The 15,829-nt window shown below is 45.3% G+C and overlaps 2 protein-coding genes across 3 annotated transcripts; one reads left to right on the top strand and one right to left on the bottom strand.

Annotated features, from left to right (window-relative positions):
• Nucleotides 1–55: 55 nt before the first annotated feature.
• tchp (trichoplein, keratin filament binding) lies at nt 56–7,469 on the bottom strand. Of its 2 annotated transcripts, none has more exons than XM_061816357.1 (13): nt 7,386–7,469; nt 6,190–6,384; nt 5,167–5,365; nt 5,031–5,087; nt 4,770–4,832; nt 3,520–3,692; nt 3,301–3,417; nt 3,145–3,211; nt 2,694–2,866; nt 1,360–1,441; nt 1,079–1,243; nt 295–417; nt 56–219 (listed from the first exon to the last, which is right to left on the bottom strand). In XM_061816357.1, the coding sequence occupies exons 2-13, from the start codon at nt 6,378–6,380 to the stop codon at nt 187–189; spliced, it is 1,443 nt and encodes a 480-aa protein (XP_061672341.1). In that variant the 5' UTR covers nt 6,381–6,384; nt 7,386–7,469; the 3' UTR covers nt 56–186. The 2 variants fall into 2 exon arrangements, with proteins under 2 accessions (XP_061672341.1, XP_061672342.1); XM_061816358.1 differs by lacking the exon at nt 7,386–7,469 and adding an exon at nt 6,620–6,732 and having other exon boundaries at nt 3,301–3,413; nt 3,522–3,692.
• A 2,521-nt stretch (nt 7,470–9,990) lies between these two features.
• gltpa (glycolipid transfer protein a) lies at nt 9,991–15,213 on the top strand. Its single transcript, XM_061816359.1, has 5 exons — nt 9,991–10,170; nt 12,552–12,610; nt 13,343–13,476; nt 13,580–13,730; nt 14,885–15,213. Exons 1-5 carry the CDS (start codon nt 10,068–10,070, stop codon nt 15,065–15,067), a joined length of 630 nt encoding a protein of 209 aa, XP_061672343.1. The 5' UTR covers nt 9,991–10,067; the 3' UTR covers nt 15,068–15,213.
• The last annotated feature ends 616 nt before the right edge of the window (nt 15,214–15,829 follow it).

A 15,829-nucleotide genomic window follows, 5' to 3' on the forward strand; every position in this document is an offset into this window, starting at 1 on the left:
TAAACTTAATTTATTTAAAACCGACATGAGACTGTGTTTGTTTTATAGACAACGCTGAATTTCACGGGACAGTTTATTGAAAAACTTCTACAAATAGAGGATTCAAAATATATTTTTAAAAACATAGATCACAAAGATGGCACACAGGACTTTTTACGTAAGGCAACAAAGGTCATTTAAATAAGTTCATGTCCATACTACTCGAGGCTTGCTGTTTATCTGAAATGGAGAAGAAAAAACAAAAACTTTTTAAGTTTCCCGTCATAGCTTCTGTTGACAGAATTGCGATCGTACCTGCGCCTGGTAAGCCCGATTGAGAATACTGCGCTTTAGCGCCTCCTCCTGACTGAGGTGAGCATTCATCTCCTCCTCCTGCAGTTCCTCAATCCTGCACTGCTCTTGGAGCTCCTGCTCCACCTGCAGGACGCACACGCAAACTGCATCAGAGCTTTTTTTCTTTTTTTTTTTAAAAACGTACAAGGTACACAAACCCTCCTTCATTCGTTCAATGGACCTTTCCGACCTGTCAATCACCCATACAATAATAGCCAATCAGATAGCCGCATTGTCTTGACACGCCCCTCTCGCCATAATGTCCCACAAGCAATGCTGGTTGCTAGTAGCGGGCACATGGAAAAGTTAACGTTACGAAGGTTGCGCTTGGGGAACGTGCAATTCTGATGAAAGATATCCTGATAGATTAATTCATTTTACAAAGCCTAAAACACAGTTGACGGAGTGTCTACGATGGACTTAAAAAAAAAAAAGTACTCACCCTGCGTCCAAAATCTTAATTCCGTGTACATATCCTAGCGTGAAATAGTTGAGACCTCTCTTGGACAATTGCATATGGCAAAAAAAAAAAAAAAAAAAAACCATACCGCAATAATATCTGGAATACGCGATAGAGAATCGACTTGCTGTTCTGTTCAGTTGCCATTTTGTAAGCTTGTGGGACATGGCAACTGTAGCTAAGGGGGCGGAGCTTAAGATCGTGAGTCGGAAAGGTCAGTTGCTTCATCGGTCAACAATTGAAATGCAGCGGTCGGTCGACGACGTGCGCCTCCATCTCGTGAACCTGTTGCGCTCTCCGGCTCTGCTCCTCCTCCTTCTCCCGGCGTCTGAGCTCTTTCTCCTTCTCCAGTTCTTGGATCAGCTCCTCTCGTCTCCTCAGGGACTCCAATTGAGCCTCGCGATTTTTCTGCATTCTCAGCTCCAGCTTCTGTCGCCGTCCCACGAGCACCTTTTTACGAGGCAAACGCGAGAACGCTCATTTAGCTTTTCATGACTTGGATAATGTTTCGAAATAGCCGTGAGTTTTTACCGCAATATCACATTTGATGAGTCATAAATGAGCACCTCGTGCATGAGTAGTTCTCTGGCTTTTCTCTCCCTCTCCCAAGTTTCTTGTCGGTTATCCCACACACGTTGGGCATCCTCTCTAAAACGGAAAGTGCATATTTCATTCACTCGTTCCCTAGCTACACCGTTATTACTATGAGTGCGTATGAATTTTTTTTTCCGAATTTTATTACATCAATGCTGTCCCATAATTACAACAAACAGGATCAAAGTCAATGAGTGGATCTTCCGGAATAAATAGTGAACACATTGTTTTAGGATGAGTGTACTTTACAAATTATCCATCCACCACTTTCTTAGCCGCTTATCCTCACAATTGTCGCGGGGAGCGCTGGAGCCTATCCCAGCTGTCAATGGGCAGGAGGCGTGGGGGACACCCTGAACGGGTCGCCAGCCAATCGCAGGGCACATCGAGACAAACAGCCACACTCACAATCACACCTACGGACAATTTAGAGTGTCCACTTAATGTTCCATGTTTTTAGGATGTGCGATGAAATCGGAGTGCCCGGAGAAAACCCACACAGGCACGGGGGGAACATGCAAACTCCACACAGGTGGGTCCGGGATTGAACCCGGGACCTGAGAACTGTGAGGCTAACTCTTTACCAGCTAAACCACCGTGCCACCACTTCACAAAATAATACAAAACAAAAAAAAAAACACTTAAGTCTGCGGAATGGTAGTGAAGCTGTAGAGCGTGGGCCTCACAGTTCTGAGGACCCGGGTTCAATCGCGGACCTGCCTGTGTGGAGTTAGCATGTTCTCAGCGTGCCTGCGTGGGTTTCCTCCGGGCACTCCGGTTTCTTCCCACAACTCAAAAACATGCAAACATGAATTGGACACTCTAAATTGCCCGTAGGTGTGATTGTGAGTGCGGCCGTTTGTCTCGGTGTGCCCTGGGATTGGCTGGCGACCAGTTCAGGGTTGTCCCCCGCCTCCTGCCCGTTGAGAGCTGGGATAGGCTCCAGCGCTCCCTGTGACACTTGTGAGGATAAGCGGCAAAAAATGGATGCCTGGATCAATATGAGCACCTGAGATGACAAGCTGTGGTGACCCCTATCAGGACAAGTTTTTTTTTTTTAATTTTACAACTAATTATTAAGCAATTTTTCGTGTGTATCTAATTATAGGGAAGTGACAATTCCTTCATATGGATTCAGAGTCATAACGGCCTGGAAATCATAAATATAATATGGCCAGTGACAAAAAAAATTTGATAGAGAATGAAACCACTGCACATTTGAAAAGCACGTTAAGTCACAAAAAAAAAAAAAAAAAAAAAAAGGGAATTAAGGAGTGGATCGCTTTTCGAAAGACGTTTCGCCCACCTGTGCAGGAAGTCCAACTCGGCCTCGCGTTCTCTCTCCAGCCGGAGCTGCTCCTCGATGACGCGGCTCATCCAGGCGGCGTCGGCGAAGGCCCTTTCTCTTGGCGCCCTTTCCTTCCTGACCTCCTCTTGCTCCCCTTTCAGCAAGGCTACCAGGATCTTGTGGTCTGACTCCTTTTTTGGGGGCAGGGGGGCACAAAGCTATGTAGATCCCAACAGTTTTAAAGTTGAAATTCATTCTTAAATCCACCCATTTTCTTTGCCGCTTATCCTCACGAAGGTCGCGGGGAACGCCGGAGCCTATCCCGGCTGCGTCTTTTTAAATGCTTTAAACTATGACTGCGGGTTAGGAGCGTCGACTATTTGCGAAGTTTGCTGTTTGCCCCCCCCCCCCCCCCACCCCGGGTATTTTGGGGGGAGGGATCGAACGGCAACAATTTCAAAAGACTCACAAGTTCCTCCTGAACCAGCTGCGCTCTCCTCCTTAGCTGGGCTCGATACTGTCGGACCAGGAAATGCCTAATTGGAGAAAGGTAGAAAGGTTCGATTTCTTTGAAAACACTCCCGGGCTGAACGGCGCCCCCCCCCCCCCCCCCGCCCCCCCTTACCGCATTTCAGCCTTCTTGCGTCTTTCCTCGCAGTTTCTCCTCTCCGCCTCCATCTTGTCCAGCTCCCACAGATTGACCTGCAAAACGTCTTCCTCCTTCTTCAGATGAGTCGCCTCCACCAGAAAAAAAAAAAAAAAACAAATATTTGAACTTTTTAACCATGTACCACCACCACCACCCCCCCCCTCAACTTCTACTTTTTTTTTTATCGTTCTACTTACCTCTTCTTCCATCAGCTTCAGTTCTTCCATTTGTTTGTGAACCTTTTGTGCTCTGTCACTCTCTTCGGCCATCCTGCTTTCCTCTGCCTGCTTGATCTCATCCAGGTCTTCTTTTCGGCTCCTCTCGCATCCGTTTTGAAAGCGACGCGACTCGTGCGCCTCGACTTCTTGCTAGACGTTTGGAGAAATTGAGACGCCGTTCGCTGTAAACCTCAAAGATCGTGGATGTGAGACGTATTTAGATTTATTTATTTTATTATTTCTTTTTAAAATTATATTTTAGCTTATATTTATTATGTATGATTTATTTATTATTATATTTAGATTTTAAATTGAGCCCAGGGGGCACGAAGGAGCAGCTGGAAGGCGATGGATGGATGGATGGATGGATCAGCTGGAAAGTGATGGATGGATGGATGGATGGAAAGCGATGGATCAGCTGGATGGATGGATGGATGGATGGATGGAAAGCAATGAATGGATGGATGGATGGATGGATGGAAGGAAGGATCAGCTGGAAAGCGATGGATGGATGGATCAGATGGAAAGCGATGGATGGATGGATCAGCTGGAATGCGATGGATCAGATGGAAAGCGATGAATGGATGGATTCGCTGGAAAGCGATGGATGGATCAGCTGGATGGATGGATGGAAAGTGATGGATGGATGGATCAGCTGGAATGCGATGGATGGATGGAAAGCGATGAATGGATGGATTCACTGGAAAGCGATGGATGGATCAGCTGGATGGATGGATGGATCAGCTGGAATGCGATGGATGGATGGAAAGCGATGAATGGATGGATGGAAGGATCAGCTGGAAAGCGATAAATGGATGGATTCGCTGGAAAGCGATGGATGGATGGATTCGCTGGAAAGTGATGGATGGATGCAAATAAGCCTCATGTTTAAAATTATATATACAGCTAAGAGGGAGGATGGATGGATGGAAAGTGATGGATGGATAGCAATGGATGGATGGAAAGTGATGAATGGATGGATGGATAGAAGGATCAGATGGAAAGCGATTGATGGATGGATGGATCAGCTGGAAAGCGATGGATGGATGGATGGATGGGTGGATGGATCAGCTGGAAAATGATGACTGGATGGATGGAAATAAGCCTCATGTTTAAAATGATATATATACAGCTAAGAGGGAGGATGAATGGATGGATGGATGGATGGTAATTGAGTTCAGAAATGCAAGAAAACAGATCCAGTCACTACCTTGCTGTCTTTCTTACCTTTTCCGATATTTGTCCTTGATTTTGGTTGCCAAGATGACTTTGATGCGAGGCGGTCGCATGCTGCCAACAAACGAAATACAGGAAGGAAGTTGAGCCCCTGAACAGAAAATATCCAAGCCGGCGAACCACAAGACTATCCAGTGAGTTTGTTCGCCGTTTATGAAAACAGCGATCGAGATAGCGTCGTTTGTCGCAGCCAGATGCAAACGTCCATTTTGTTTTGCACCGCCAGTCAATAAATCCAATTTCCGTCGCTACCTGTTGCGATTCGACGTTGTTCCTCTTCCGGTGCTCCTTCAAAAGCTCCTGTGCCAGCTTAAGAGTACAAAACGAGAACAATAAGGATACCACATACACAAGCAGAAATATGCTTACGATGACTGTCCGAGGCTACCTTTTTTCTCCTCTCCTCTTTCAATGCGTGTTGCACGTCCGCTTTCTTCGGCAGTCCGCCGCCGTGAGGTCGAAGACGCTTGAGCTCCGCGTCCAGCTGCTTTTGCTCCTCGTCCAGCATTTGCTTGAGACGTAGCTTGCGTTCCTCTAACGTGTTCATTTTGTCGTCCTCCAATTTCTGTTTACAATACGCTGACATGCTGACAAAGCAGAGGAAGACCCGTCAGCCGTTTGCCGCTTGGGTTCCGCGTTGACAGGACGTGCGCCCAAAGACGATACGCGACATAGTCGAAACAAAGTTCCAGGAGACGACACACTCGTCCTTTTTCTTTTATTAGACCGCTTATCATCGGCTAGCTTTATGCGAGCGCACCCTGCACCGTTGCATGCACATCACAGGGCGCGCATTCGATGGATGGATGGATAGATACCCCGTGACCCTCATGAGGATAAGCGGCGATAGATAGATAGATAGATAGATACCCCGTGACCCTCATGAGGATAAGTGTCAAAAGAAAATAGATAGATAGATAGATAGATAGATAGATAGATAGATAGATAGATAGATAGATAGATAGATAGATAGATAGATATACCCTGCGACCCTCATGAGGATAAACGTCAAAAGAAAATGGATGGCTAGATATAGATCTATCCAGATATAGATATAGATCGTATATTGTAATTAATACAAGCCTCAAGGCACGGTGGCTCAGCTGATAAAGCGTTGGCCTCACTGTTCTGAGGACCCGGGTTCGATCCCGGCCCCACCTGTGCGGAGTTTGGGTGTTCTCCCCGTGCCTGCGTGGGTTTCCTCCCACATCCCAAAAACGTGCAACATTAATTGGACACTCTAATTTGCCCCTCGGTGTGATTGCACCCCGCCTCCTGCCCCGTTGACAGCTGGGACGGGCTCTAGCACTCCGGGCGACCCTCGTGAGGATAAGCGGCTCAGAAAATGGACGTCACATACCTGTTTTGACACCCAGAGTGTGTTTCCTCATCGCCTTTCGCACTTGCTTACCTCTGCTCGAAGTAGTGGCGCGACGTCCACTCGGAGTGGAAGTGGTTGCGGAAGCTCTGCTCCCTGAAGTACTTGGCGTTGAGGGCCAACTGCTCCCGCCTGCGGAATTGCTGCTCCCTCTTCCAGGCAAGCTGGATCCCGAGCGCCCGTTGCCGGTAGGGCACGTAGGTGGAGAGGGTCGGGAGAGCCATCAACCTGGCGACGAAGACACACCGACGATTGAACGGAGGACGACGGAAGACTCTTCCCTGGCTTGAAGCTTCCGCTTTGCTCCAACAGACAACCGTTAGCGTCGCGCTTTTGAAAACGGAGCCTCGCAATTATTTGGATGCAAAACCTCGGGTAAATATGTCGTCCCTTATTTTGTACTTTTAGCCACAATTTTGTTTTAAACCGCATGGACATTTAAAAAAAAAAAAAAACATTATACCGTAGTCTTTTGTCGTTACCGCCGTTAGATTGTAGTTCCACTTCCTGTTTACACCCACACTACGGAAAGCCACAAAGATCAGTCTTGTAGCTACTGATCTAAAAATATATAATAATAATCGCCAGTTTCGTGTTTTTTAAACTTTCCTTTAACCAAACTTGTCTTTACGGTTGTTGTTATTCACTCTCTGCTTTCACCTTTATAAGCCGACGTTTTTTCGCGAAAAAGCGATGTAAATATTTTCCCCAAACTTCATCAGTGGATAAGCAAGAAAACGCATTTTCTGTGAAATTTTTGATGAATTTCACACAGAACTCTGCAAATTGAATTTGATTTTCAAATGCGAGGAAACGAGTTTACATTTTCTGAAATGGGACGTCGCAAAGACAACAAATGATCAATGAATTTAGCATGTATTTTCCCATTGGGAGTCCTTGTTTCCAAAAATATATCTAACTGATTGACTTGAAATTTAATGCTTTTACAACAAAAAATGCTTAGTTTTTTGCTATGTTGTGATGATTGTGATTCACAGCGTATTTTGGGAAAAGTTAACTCGTCATAGAAATCAGGCCCGAGGTAATATGCAAGGTTTCTTGGTAGTCGCGGTGTTCTATGTCTTTCCTTTGCACTAAGCGTTTTTTTGCCTTACCATGTCGAATTAAAAATCCTTAATGTTACCAGAACTGAAAAAAATGTCAAGACCACATAACCAGTTTTAATTCTACAAGCCAAATTTTGAGGAAAAACCCCACCATAATCCAACCTGTAACCCTTGTCCTCCACGCGTTTTGGGAGTACCAATATGGCGGCCAGGGGCTTCAACCAATCGACGTACCGCTGACGTGTATGCGCTATCCAGACTTTTTAAATAGATCTATCTATCTATCTATCTATCTATCTATCTATCTATCTATCTATCTATCTATCTATCTATCTATCTATCTATCTATCTATCTATCTATCTATCTATCTATCTATCTATCTATCTATCTATCTATCTATCTATCTATCTATCTATCTATCTATCTATCGAACCAACCTATCTCTATTTTATATATGATGTCTTGGAAATTCTCAACTTGTGTCACCAAAGGTGTCAACAAATTTTCCCGCTTACTTTATATTGCTCGAATGCCAATATTTGCAAATTTTTCCTTCAGTGTCACATTCGAATCCGAGCTGCGGCCTTCCTATGAGGAATTTTGCATGTTTCCCTGTGTTTGCATAGACTTCGTCCCACAACCGTAAAACATTAATTTCTGATAAATTGAAGACGAAATCACTGGTGTTAAATTCGAGGTCTGGGGAGCCAGATAGAGCCCGCCATGTCATTTTTTTGTGGGGGCACTAATGCCAAGAAAGTCCATCTATTTCACTTGCTACTTGCTAAAGTTACTTGTTGTTTTCATTTTGGCAGAAAATCTGTCACTATTCCTTTTAGTTCATTTCATATTCAGACATCACAATCATTTCCACCAAATGCATTAACAGAGCAATTGCATTGTTTTTAGATCTCGTTATCATAATATTCCATAATTTATCATTTCAAGATAGATTAGGTGTTAGAAAAACAATAACATTTGAATGCAATTCTAGTTCCATCTGCTTATCCTCAGTAGGTTAATTGCAGGTGTGCTGGAGCCTCCTGAGATTAAGATTGTGCAAAATTGCACTGGTTGCCAGCCAGTCACAATGCAGTGGCAACCATGTGTAAAATATGATGAGGTTATTACATTGTATGATTCTCAGTGTCGACCCATAACGGCGTTCTGAGGTTAACCATCACCAAGGTAACGTGGGCCGCAATGAAAATTGAATTTTGAGACCCTTGCTCTAAATTGTCCTTCAATATGATCGCGAGAGCGAATACAGGGAGTCCTCGGGTTAAGACGGTCTCGACTTAAGACGTCTCGACTTTACAACGCCCGGCCCCCGTCCGCCATTTTGTCTGGCTAATGCTCGTCCGTGTTTGTATCTTCGCATTTTTCGCCCTCCTTTTTAGACATTATCGCCCCAAAAGAAGAAAAGCTTTGTCTTTTAGCAATGCTCCTGCACCCCAAAGAAAATCCGTTACCGTGGAAACGAAGCTCAAGATCATAAAAAGATTGGAGGAAGGAGAGACAGCAACATCACCGAGGCTTCAGTCGGTCAATTGTGGTGGCAATTATTAAAGACAGAGTCCGTATTTTAGCGCATGTGAAGGGTTCCGTTCCGATGTCGGATACAATGATCGCAAAAAACAAGTTTCTTTGATACTTGTCGAGATGGAGAGGATTCATGACCAGGTTCCTTCGCACTAGCTAAGCACAGCCTCCCCTTCTTCTTCTTCTCCATCTCTCAGCAGTAATGCTAAGTACGCCATCTTGTTTATGTCAATGATTTAGTTTTTTTTTATACAAAGTATTTTGATGTAAATTCTGACTTTAATGGTGGAATCCGACTCAAGTCGAAATTCGAGTTAAGTCGCTACCATAGGAACGGATCTCAGTCGTAGACCGAGGACTCCCTGCAGTTGTTTGTTTACATGTGCCGAGTCATAGGCTGGCAATCAATCCAGGTTGTACCTCGCGTTTTGCCCAAAATTAGCCGGGGGTAAGAGACAGCTAATCCACAGTGGCGATGAATAATATGGACAAACTTGGCGTAGTCTACTCCATTTGAGTCCTTCATACGGGAAAACCAGTTTAAAGGGGAAATCCAGTGCTTTGCATGAACAGTGTATCCAATAGGTCATGTAATATGTCCCCTATTTTGACAATGTGATGTTAAATCCTCGCTCGTTTAATAGAGTTTTGAGAAGATTTTTATCGACAGCAGCGGCAGTAGAGGCCTTTAGCCTAGCTTTGGCGTCCGGGGCTAGCGGCCTCCGCCGCCTGGAAGCTCGGCTCGGAGCTCGCTCGTCAGACTCCGCGTCATTCCGTCCGAAGAACCATCCGAATATTCAACATTAATTACAGCCACGAGTTCAAATCTGTACGGAAGTATTCCCCTGTCTTCCCGATCAACCGATAGTGCTATTTCTTCATCAGATGAGGATAAATACGAGAAATCGTCGCTGGGCGTAAACGTTGTCCCGTGTAATCGAGCCTTTGTCGCGGCGCGGTACACGTCAGATCCGCGCACGTAGGTCATGTGACTCGCCAAAATGGAAGCGCACCTGAAAATTCATAATTTTCGATTAAAAATCTTCTCCTATTTCCCCTTTAAACAGCAATTTCACAAACAATGGATAATTCAGAATTGTCACAATATACTGTATCAACAACACTTTGACTCTGGCTTTCCCTCTTTTTTCAAATCTTATTCAGCACAGCAGTAGAATTTGTCCATTGTCTGTAGTATTCGTGTGTGTGTGTTGGGGGAAGGGGGGGGGGGGGTCACCGTAAGTGCACGGGTGCGTTTCGGTCATCTCCGAGCGGACCGCTGCCCGCGCAGACGAGACGCCATGGCCCTGCTACTGGAGCACCAGTTCCGAGCCCTGCCGGCCGACAGACACGTGGAAACCAGACCTTTTCTCGAGGCTGCGTCTTACCTCGCGCCGTTCTTTGGTAAATATGAACAACTGTATAGTGTCATGCATGATATCAGGCAATGTTGTTTAATCTGTGCCCCAGTTTGGGTACGCCATTTATTATGTTAATGATTTGTAAATACAAGGACTGGACGGGGTGTTGATACTTGAAAAAAAAAAAAAAATTCTGCATTCAAGTGCTTGTAACATTTGGGAATATATTGAATAATTGCACATTTTCGATCTCATTTCTCTTCATCAAGATGTCTCTAATTGTTTTGACCATGCATAATTTAATCCCCCCTGGCCTGGATTTGAAGTTGTTGAAAATGATTCGAACGGTGTTGCGTTACGCTTGCCCATTCACCGGCGCCGGGGCATCTTTGTGCCGCTTCATTCTGCATTCATATGCCAAAGGTTCTCTTTGGAAATGGTATATGTGAAACCTTTTAGAGGAAGGAATTCTTCTTGTCCCGCATTGTTTTTTTTTTTTTTTTTTTTTTATGACTGAAATGTTTTGGCCACGACCCAAAACAGGCCCGCTGAGCCGTGAAATGAGGACTCGGCTGGCACCGACTGGTACTTTCCCCGTTTGTTTTTCCGGTGCTTTGCTGCGAACACTTGGGCTCATGTTAACGGTTGAAGAATTTGGGAAAAGTTCTGCTCCTTTGTGCATCGCCCCCCCAACACGAAAGCCACATTTTCAAAATTGCTCCGGACCTTGCCGAGTTATTTGACAAATTCCATACATTTCTTGCGTCCCGTAATTTCGTGAAAATAATGCAGAATTTGTTCCCAAAAGTGTCTTCAAAAAGTCAAGAGAGCGCATTATATTTAGGTATGGATGAAAAATAAAAAAAAAAATGGAAAATTCCCTCAAAGTGCTGACAATAATGAGGAATAAAGGGAAACAAGATTCAAAAAATGTTTCTTCATAAACTCCATGAATGGCACAGAGGGTGACCAGCAGCGGGAGCAAGATGGGATCTCTGTTCATGAATGCAGGAGACGCCAGAACTGGACCAAGTCATCAATGAGGAGTTTGACAGTAATCCACCAAAGGTCGCTACCATGGAGATATTTTTTAGATTGGAGATGAGTCGGATGCTTCTTTCGCAGTCATGGCCAAGGATGTGTATTGTTGTGGATGAACTGCACTATGCACGAATATTTAATGCAAAAAATGTCTGGGATAAATACTGTAGTTTATTTATTTAAGATTGTAATATGTGTTATCAACAGTATTCATAAAATGTCATGCCATCGTTGTTGGTTTAGGGATTCTGGTCTGACAATTGCAGGGCCTGTCCCGAGGTATATATATGACCGCTGCATCAGTACGTGCTCAAAGATTATTATTGTTAATGATGACTTTTTGATAAACAATACAAGTACAAACATTAAAAATACAAATCTAGCAAAATAGAAATAGAGCGTTCCTAATATTTTGAGCATACGGATAGCAGCAAATTCGTGGTTCGCGTTGTACATTGGTAGTAGGATTTTCTTGAAATTTTTTATTTATTTATTTTTTTGGGTCAACTTTGGGGCTGCGCATTATACTTCAGGACGCATTATACTGGAGAAATTATGGTACGTTTCTTACATGAGCTATTCCCTCGTGAGCAGGAAGGAATCGAGCGGGCCTGAGAGCTGCGCGTGGGTCGAGGAAGAACCGCATGGTTTCACCTTCCTGACACCAAATACTCCGCCTGTCTGGTAGCCTAATTGAAACACAACTGATGTTAATACTGTAGTAATGTGTCTTTGAAAAGAGACGCTGCTGGCTCCATTGTCCATTTTCCGTCCATCCCTTTTCTTTGCCGCTGATCCTCACAAGGGTCACGGGGAGTGCTGGAGCCTATCCCAGCTGTCAGGAGGCGGGGTACACCCTGAACCGGTCGCCAGCCAATCGCAGGGCACATGGAGACAAACAGCCGCATCACAATCACACCTACGGGCAATTTAGAGTGTCCAATTAATGTTGCGTGTTTTGGGGATGTGGGAGGAAATCGGAGTGCCCGGAGAAAACTCACGCAGGCGCGGGGGAGAACATGGAAACTCCACACAGGCGGGGCCGGGAACGAACCCGGGTCCTCAGAACTGCGAGGCCAGCGCTTGACCACCGTTCCACCGTGCTGCTCCATTCTCCATTTTTTTCTTTTAAAATTTAAATTTGCAACATACAATTTTTAATTGTGTCATACAAAGACCCCTAACAGGACAAGCCGAAAGAAACTTACTATGGCGCCGTAACATTTCCGTACTTTAAACTTTATCTTGGTTGTGTTATGGAGTGTGTAGAAATAACATCATTATTTTCAATGCAGATACCTGAATATGTATATATATTTTTTTGGAATGAATATAGATTGCAAGTTCAGTTTTCTTAAAGTTCTGGATAAAATGTGTCCCCAGACTGCCTTGGCCCGACCATCTTTGCACCCATCAAGGCTGACATCGTCGCAAATATCACAGTAAGTGCACAAACATGCAAGTAAAGAAACTCTTCGGTATTTGGTCAAATACTTTGGCAGTCGGTCAAATTTAGCTTCACTTGCTTTGCTGCTTCAGATGAGAACAAACTATGGAATCACACAAACGTAGATTTTCAGAACTTCTTCCATTGACTCAGACATCCCGACGTTTTCTGGGGTTTGGAAAAATGAATCGTGGCTTTTCATTAAAACATGAACACAACATCTTGGCCACCTCTTAATATGAATGACATTATCATACTTACAGAATATCGCTAGTCAGGCAAAGGTTTTTACAAATAATTAAGCTGTGTTGAAAAGGGATTTCTGTGGAAGTAAATATGTGCCACCAAGATTTGAATTTGAAATATAAAGTGATCACATTTTCAATAGTTGCTACAATTCGCTGTCTGAAATTCATCGTCTGTGCCACCAGGCGGGGTTACTTCAGGTCAGAACCAAACAGCCAATCGAGTTAGGCTTTTTTAGCATGTGACGTCACGTGATTAAGGAAGCGTAACTGCGATTGGCTGGGTGATCGGTTCTGACCTGAAGTAACCCTGCCTTGTGGCACAGACGGTGAATTTTCGATAGCAAATTATAGCAACTATTAAAAATGTGATCACTTTAAATTTCAAATTCAAATCCTGGTGGCACTCATTTACTTCCGTAGCTTTCCCTTATTCCATTATAACAAATTCAAACGTGCTATGTTTGTGGTGAAATGTTTAGAAAATCAAGGCAGTCCACGACACCAACCCGGGACGCTTCAGGACCCTTCAACAGATTTTGGAGGTCGAGAAGGAAATGTACGGATCGGAATGGCCCCAAGTTGGAGCCACGCTGGCACTCATGTGGCTGAAAAGGTTTTTGAAATCCTTCCTTACATCGTGTATGCGAAAATCACACGTTCGAACGGTGATCTTTTTAAACGAAGTCTGTGCCCGCATTGTCCTCGGGTCTCTCAAGGGGCCTCCGTTTCGTCCAAGTCTTCCTCCAAAGCCTGCTCGACGGGGAAAAGGATGAAAACAACCCGAACCTCCTGCGAGTCAACGTGACCAAAGCGTACGAACTGTCTTTGAAGCGATACCACAGCTGGTGGCTGCAACAGCTTTTCAAGGTGAGTCCTGACATGTTTGGATCGGATCTACACTCGGCAGCCACAAAAGCAAGAATAGTGCGCAGTCCATCCATGCAACCGTTTTCTGGAGCTCGGTCTCCAGTTTCCATCCATCCATCCATCCATCCATCCATCATCTACTGCTTTTTCGGGTCAGGTCACGGGGGAAGTAGCTTCAGCAGGTATACCCAGACTTCCCTTTCCCCAGCCACTTCTTCCAACACTTCCGGAGGGATTCCGAGGCGTTCCCAAGCCAGCCCAGAGACAGTCTCTCCAGCGTGTCCTGGGTCGTCCTCGGGGTCTCTTTCCAGGTGGGACATGCCCGGAACACCTCACCAGGTAGGCGTCCGGGAGGCATCCAGATCAGATGCCCCAGCCACCTCATCTGGTTCCTCTCGATGCGGAGGAGCAGCGGCTCGACACTGAGCCCCTCCCTGATGACCGAGGTTCTCACCCTATCTCTAAGGGTGAGCCAAGACACCCTGCGGAGGAAATACATTTCGACCGCTTGTATCCGGGATCTTGTTCTTTCGGTCATGAACCACAGCTCGTGCCCATAGGTGAGGGTAGGACCGTAGATCGACTGGTAAATTGACTCTTGTTCACAACAGACCGATACAAAGTCCGCATCGCTGCAGACGCTGCACCGATCCGTCTCTCGATCTCCCGCTCCATTCTTCCCTCACTCCTGAACAATACTTCAAGCTACTTGAACTCCTCCACTTGGGGAAGGATCCCATCCCCGACCCGGAGAGGGCACGCCACCCTTTCCCGACTGAGGACCACAGTCTCGGTTTCCTCCCACGTTCCCAAAATCATGCAACATTAATCGGAGAGTCTAAATTGCCCCTAGGTGTGATTGTGAGTGCGACTGTCTCCATGTGGCAACCAGTTCAGGGTGTCCCCCGCCACCTGCCCGTTGACAGCTGGGATAGGCTCCAGCACTCCTTGCGACCCTCGTGAGGATAAGCAGCTAAGAAAATGGATGCATGGATTTTGTAACGAGCAGTGCAAATGCAAACGATACCGGCGTTAACTCTGATTGAAAAATAAAAAAGATTCTCGTTGTTCAGATTAATCTATGCTCACTGCCATCGATCGCGTCCCTCCAGAACTGATTTTTCTGTTTGTTTGGTTGTTCTGTTGGCTCGCAGGCGACCGTTTTTGCTGCGCCTTACAAATCGGACTTCTTGAAGGCGCTCTCCAAAGGCCGGGAAGTCAAGGAGGACGAGTGCCTGGAGAAAGTCAAGAAATTCCTCCTCAACTTCGCCGCCACGGTCGATGTTATTTACGAGCTTTATCACAAAATGAACGCCGACCTTGACTGCAGAGTCTGAGCGCAATCGAACTTATTGGCTTTGTTTGCACTCATCACGGACTTTGCCGTGTCGATGCACTTTTGTGTCTTTTTGTCCTGATCCTATCACACAATTAATTTCACTGCACATAGCCGAGATGACGGTAGACTCTCGAAGCTATTGTTATCCACATGACTGAATTTAATAAATGATTATTGCAAAATATTACTGGCTGTGCGAGCGCTTACACAGTAAGCAGTAATGTAATATGAAATGTCTCCAGTAATATGTTCTTCTGGATTCTTATTAAGGAGACTCTAACACGTTCATCTGTGTACTTCTTATTTTGCACTCCTTAAAAATATCCATCTATGTTCTTTGCCGCTTATCCTCACAAGGGTCGCGGGGAGTGCCGGAGCCTATCCCAGCTGACAACGGGAAGGAGGCGGGGTACACCCTGAACCGGTCGCCAGCGATTCGCAGGGCACATCGAGACAAACAGTCGCACTCGCAATCACACCTTGGGGCAATTTAGAGTGTATAATTAATGTTGCATGTTTTTGGGATGTGGGAGGAAACCGGAGTGCCCGGAGAAAAGCCACGCAGGCACGGGGAGAACATGCAAACTCCACAGAAGTGGGGCCGGGGTTGAACCCGGGTCCTCAGAACGGTGAGGCCAACGCTTTACCAGCTGATCGACTGTGCCGCGTCTCTCTAAATATTATAAATATTTTTTAAAAAGGAACTATACAATTTTGAAGGATCACCGTAAACAAACGAAATGTGCAATCTTCGATCCTG

The sequence above is a fragment of the Syngnathoides biaculeatus genome, chromosome 4, assembly GCF_019802595.1.
Source record: "Syngnathoides biaculeatus isolate LvHL_M chromosome 4, ASM1980259v1, whole genome shotgun sequence".
Taxonomy (NCBI): Eukaryota; Metazoa; Chordata; class Actinopteri; order Syngnathiformes; family Syngnathidae; genus Syngnathoides; species Syngnathoides biaculeatus.

What these genes read in the sequence shown, in the direction of transcription:
- tchp (XM_061816357.1), bottom strand. Translation starts at nt 6,380, where the DNA reads ATGGCTCTCCCGACCCTCTCCACCTACGTGCCCTACCGGCAACGGGCG. An exon ending in CGCAAGAAGGCTGAAATGCG is followed by an intron (nt 3,212 to 3,300) that starts GTAAGGGGGGGC and finishes TTCTCCAATTAG; the next exon opens with GCATTTCCTGGTCCGACAGT. An exon ending in AGCTGGTTCAGGAGGAACTT is followed by an intron (nt 2,867 to 3,144) that starts GTGAGTCTTTTG and finishes CCCCCAAAAAAG; the next exon opens with GAGTCAGACCACAAGATCCT.
- gltpa (XM_061816359.1), top strand. Translation starts at nt 10,068, where the DNA reads ATGGCCCTGCTACTGGAGCACCAGTTCCGAGCCCTGCCGGCCGACAGA. An exon ending in TTACCTCGCGCCGTTCTTTG is followed by an intron (nt 10,171 to 12,551) that starts GTAAATATGAAC and finishes ATGTGTCCCCAG; the next exon opens with ACTGCCTTGGCCCGACCATC. An exon ending in ACATCGTCGCAAATATCACA is followed by an intron (nt 12,611 to 13,342) that starts GTAAGTGCACAA and finishes TGAAATGTTTAG; the next exon opens with AAAATCAAGGCAGTCCACGA.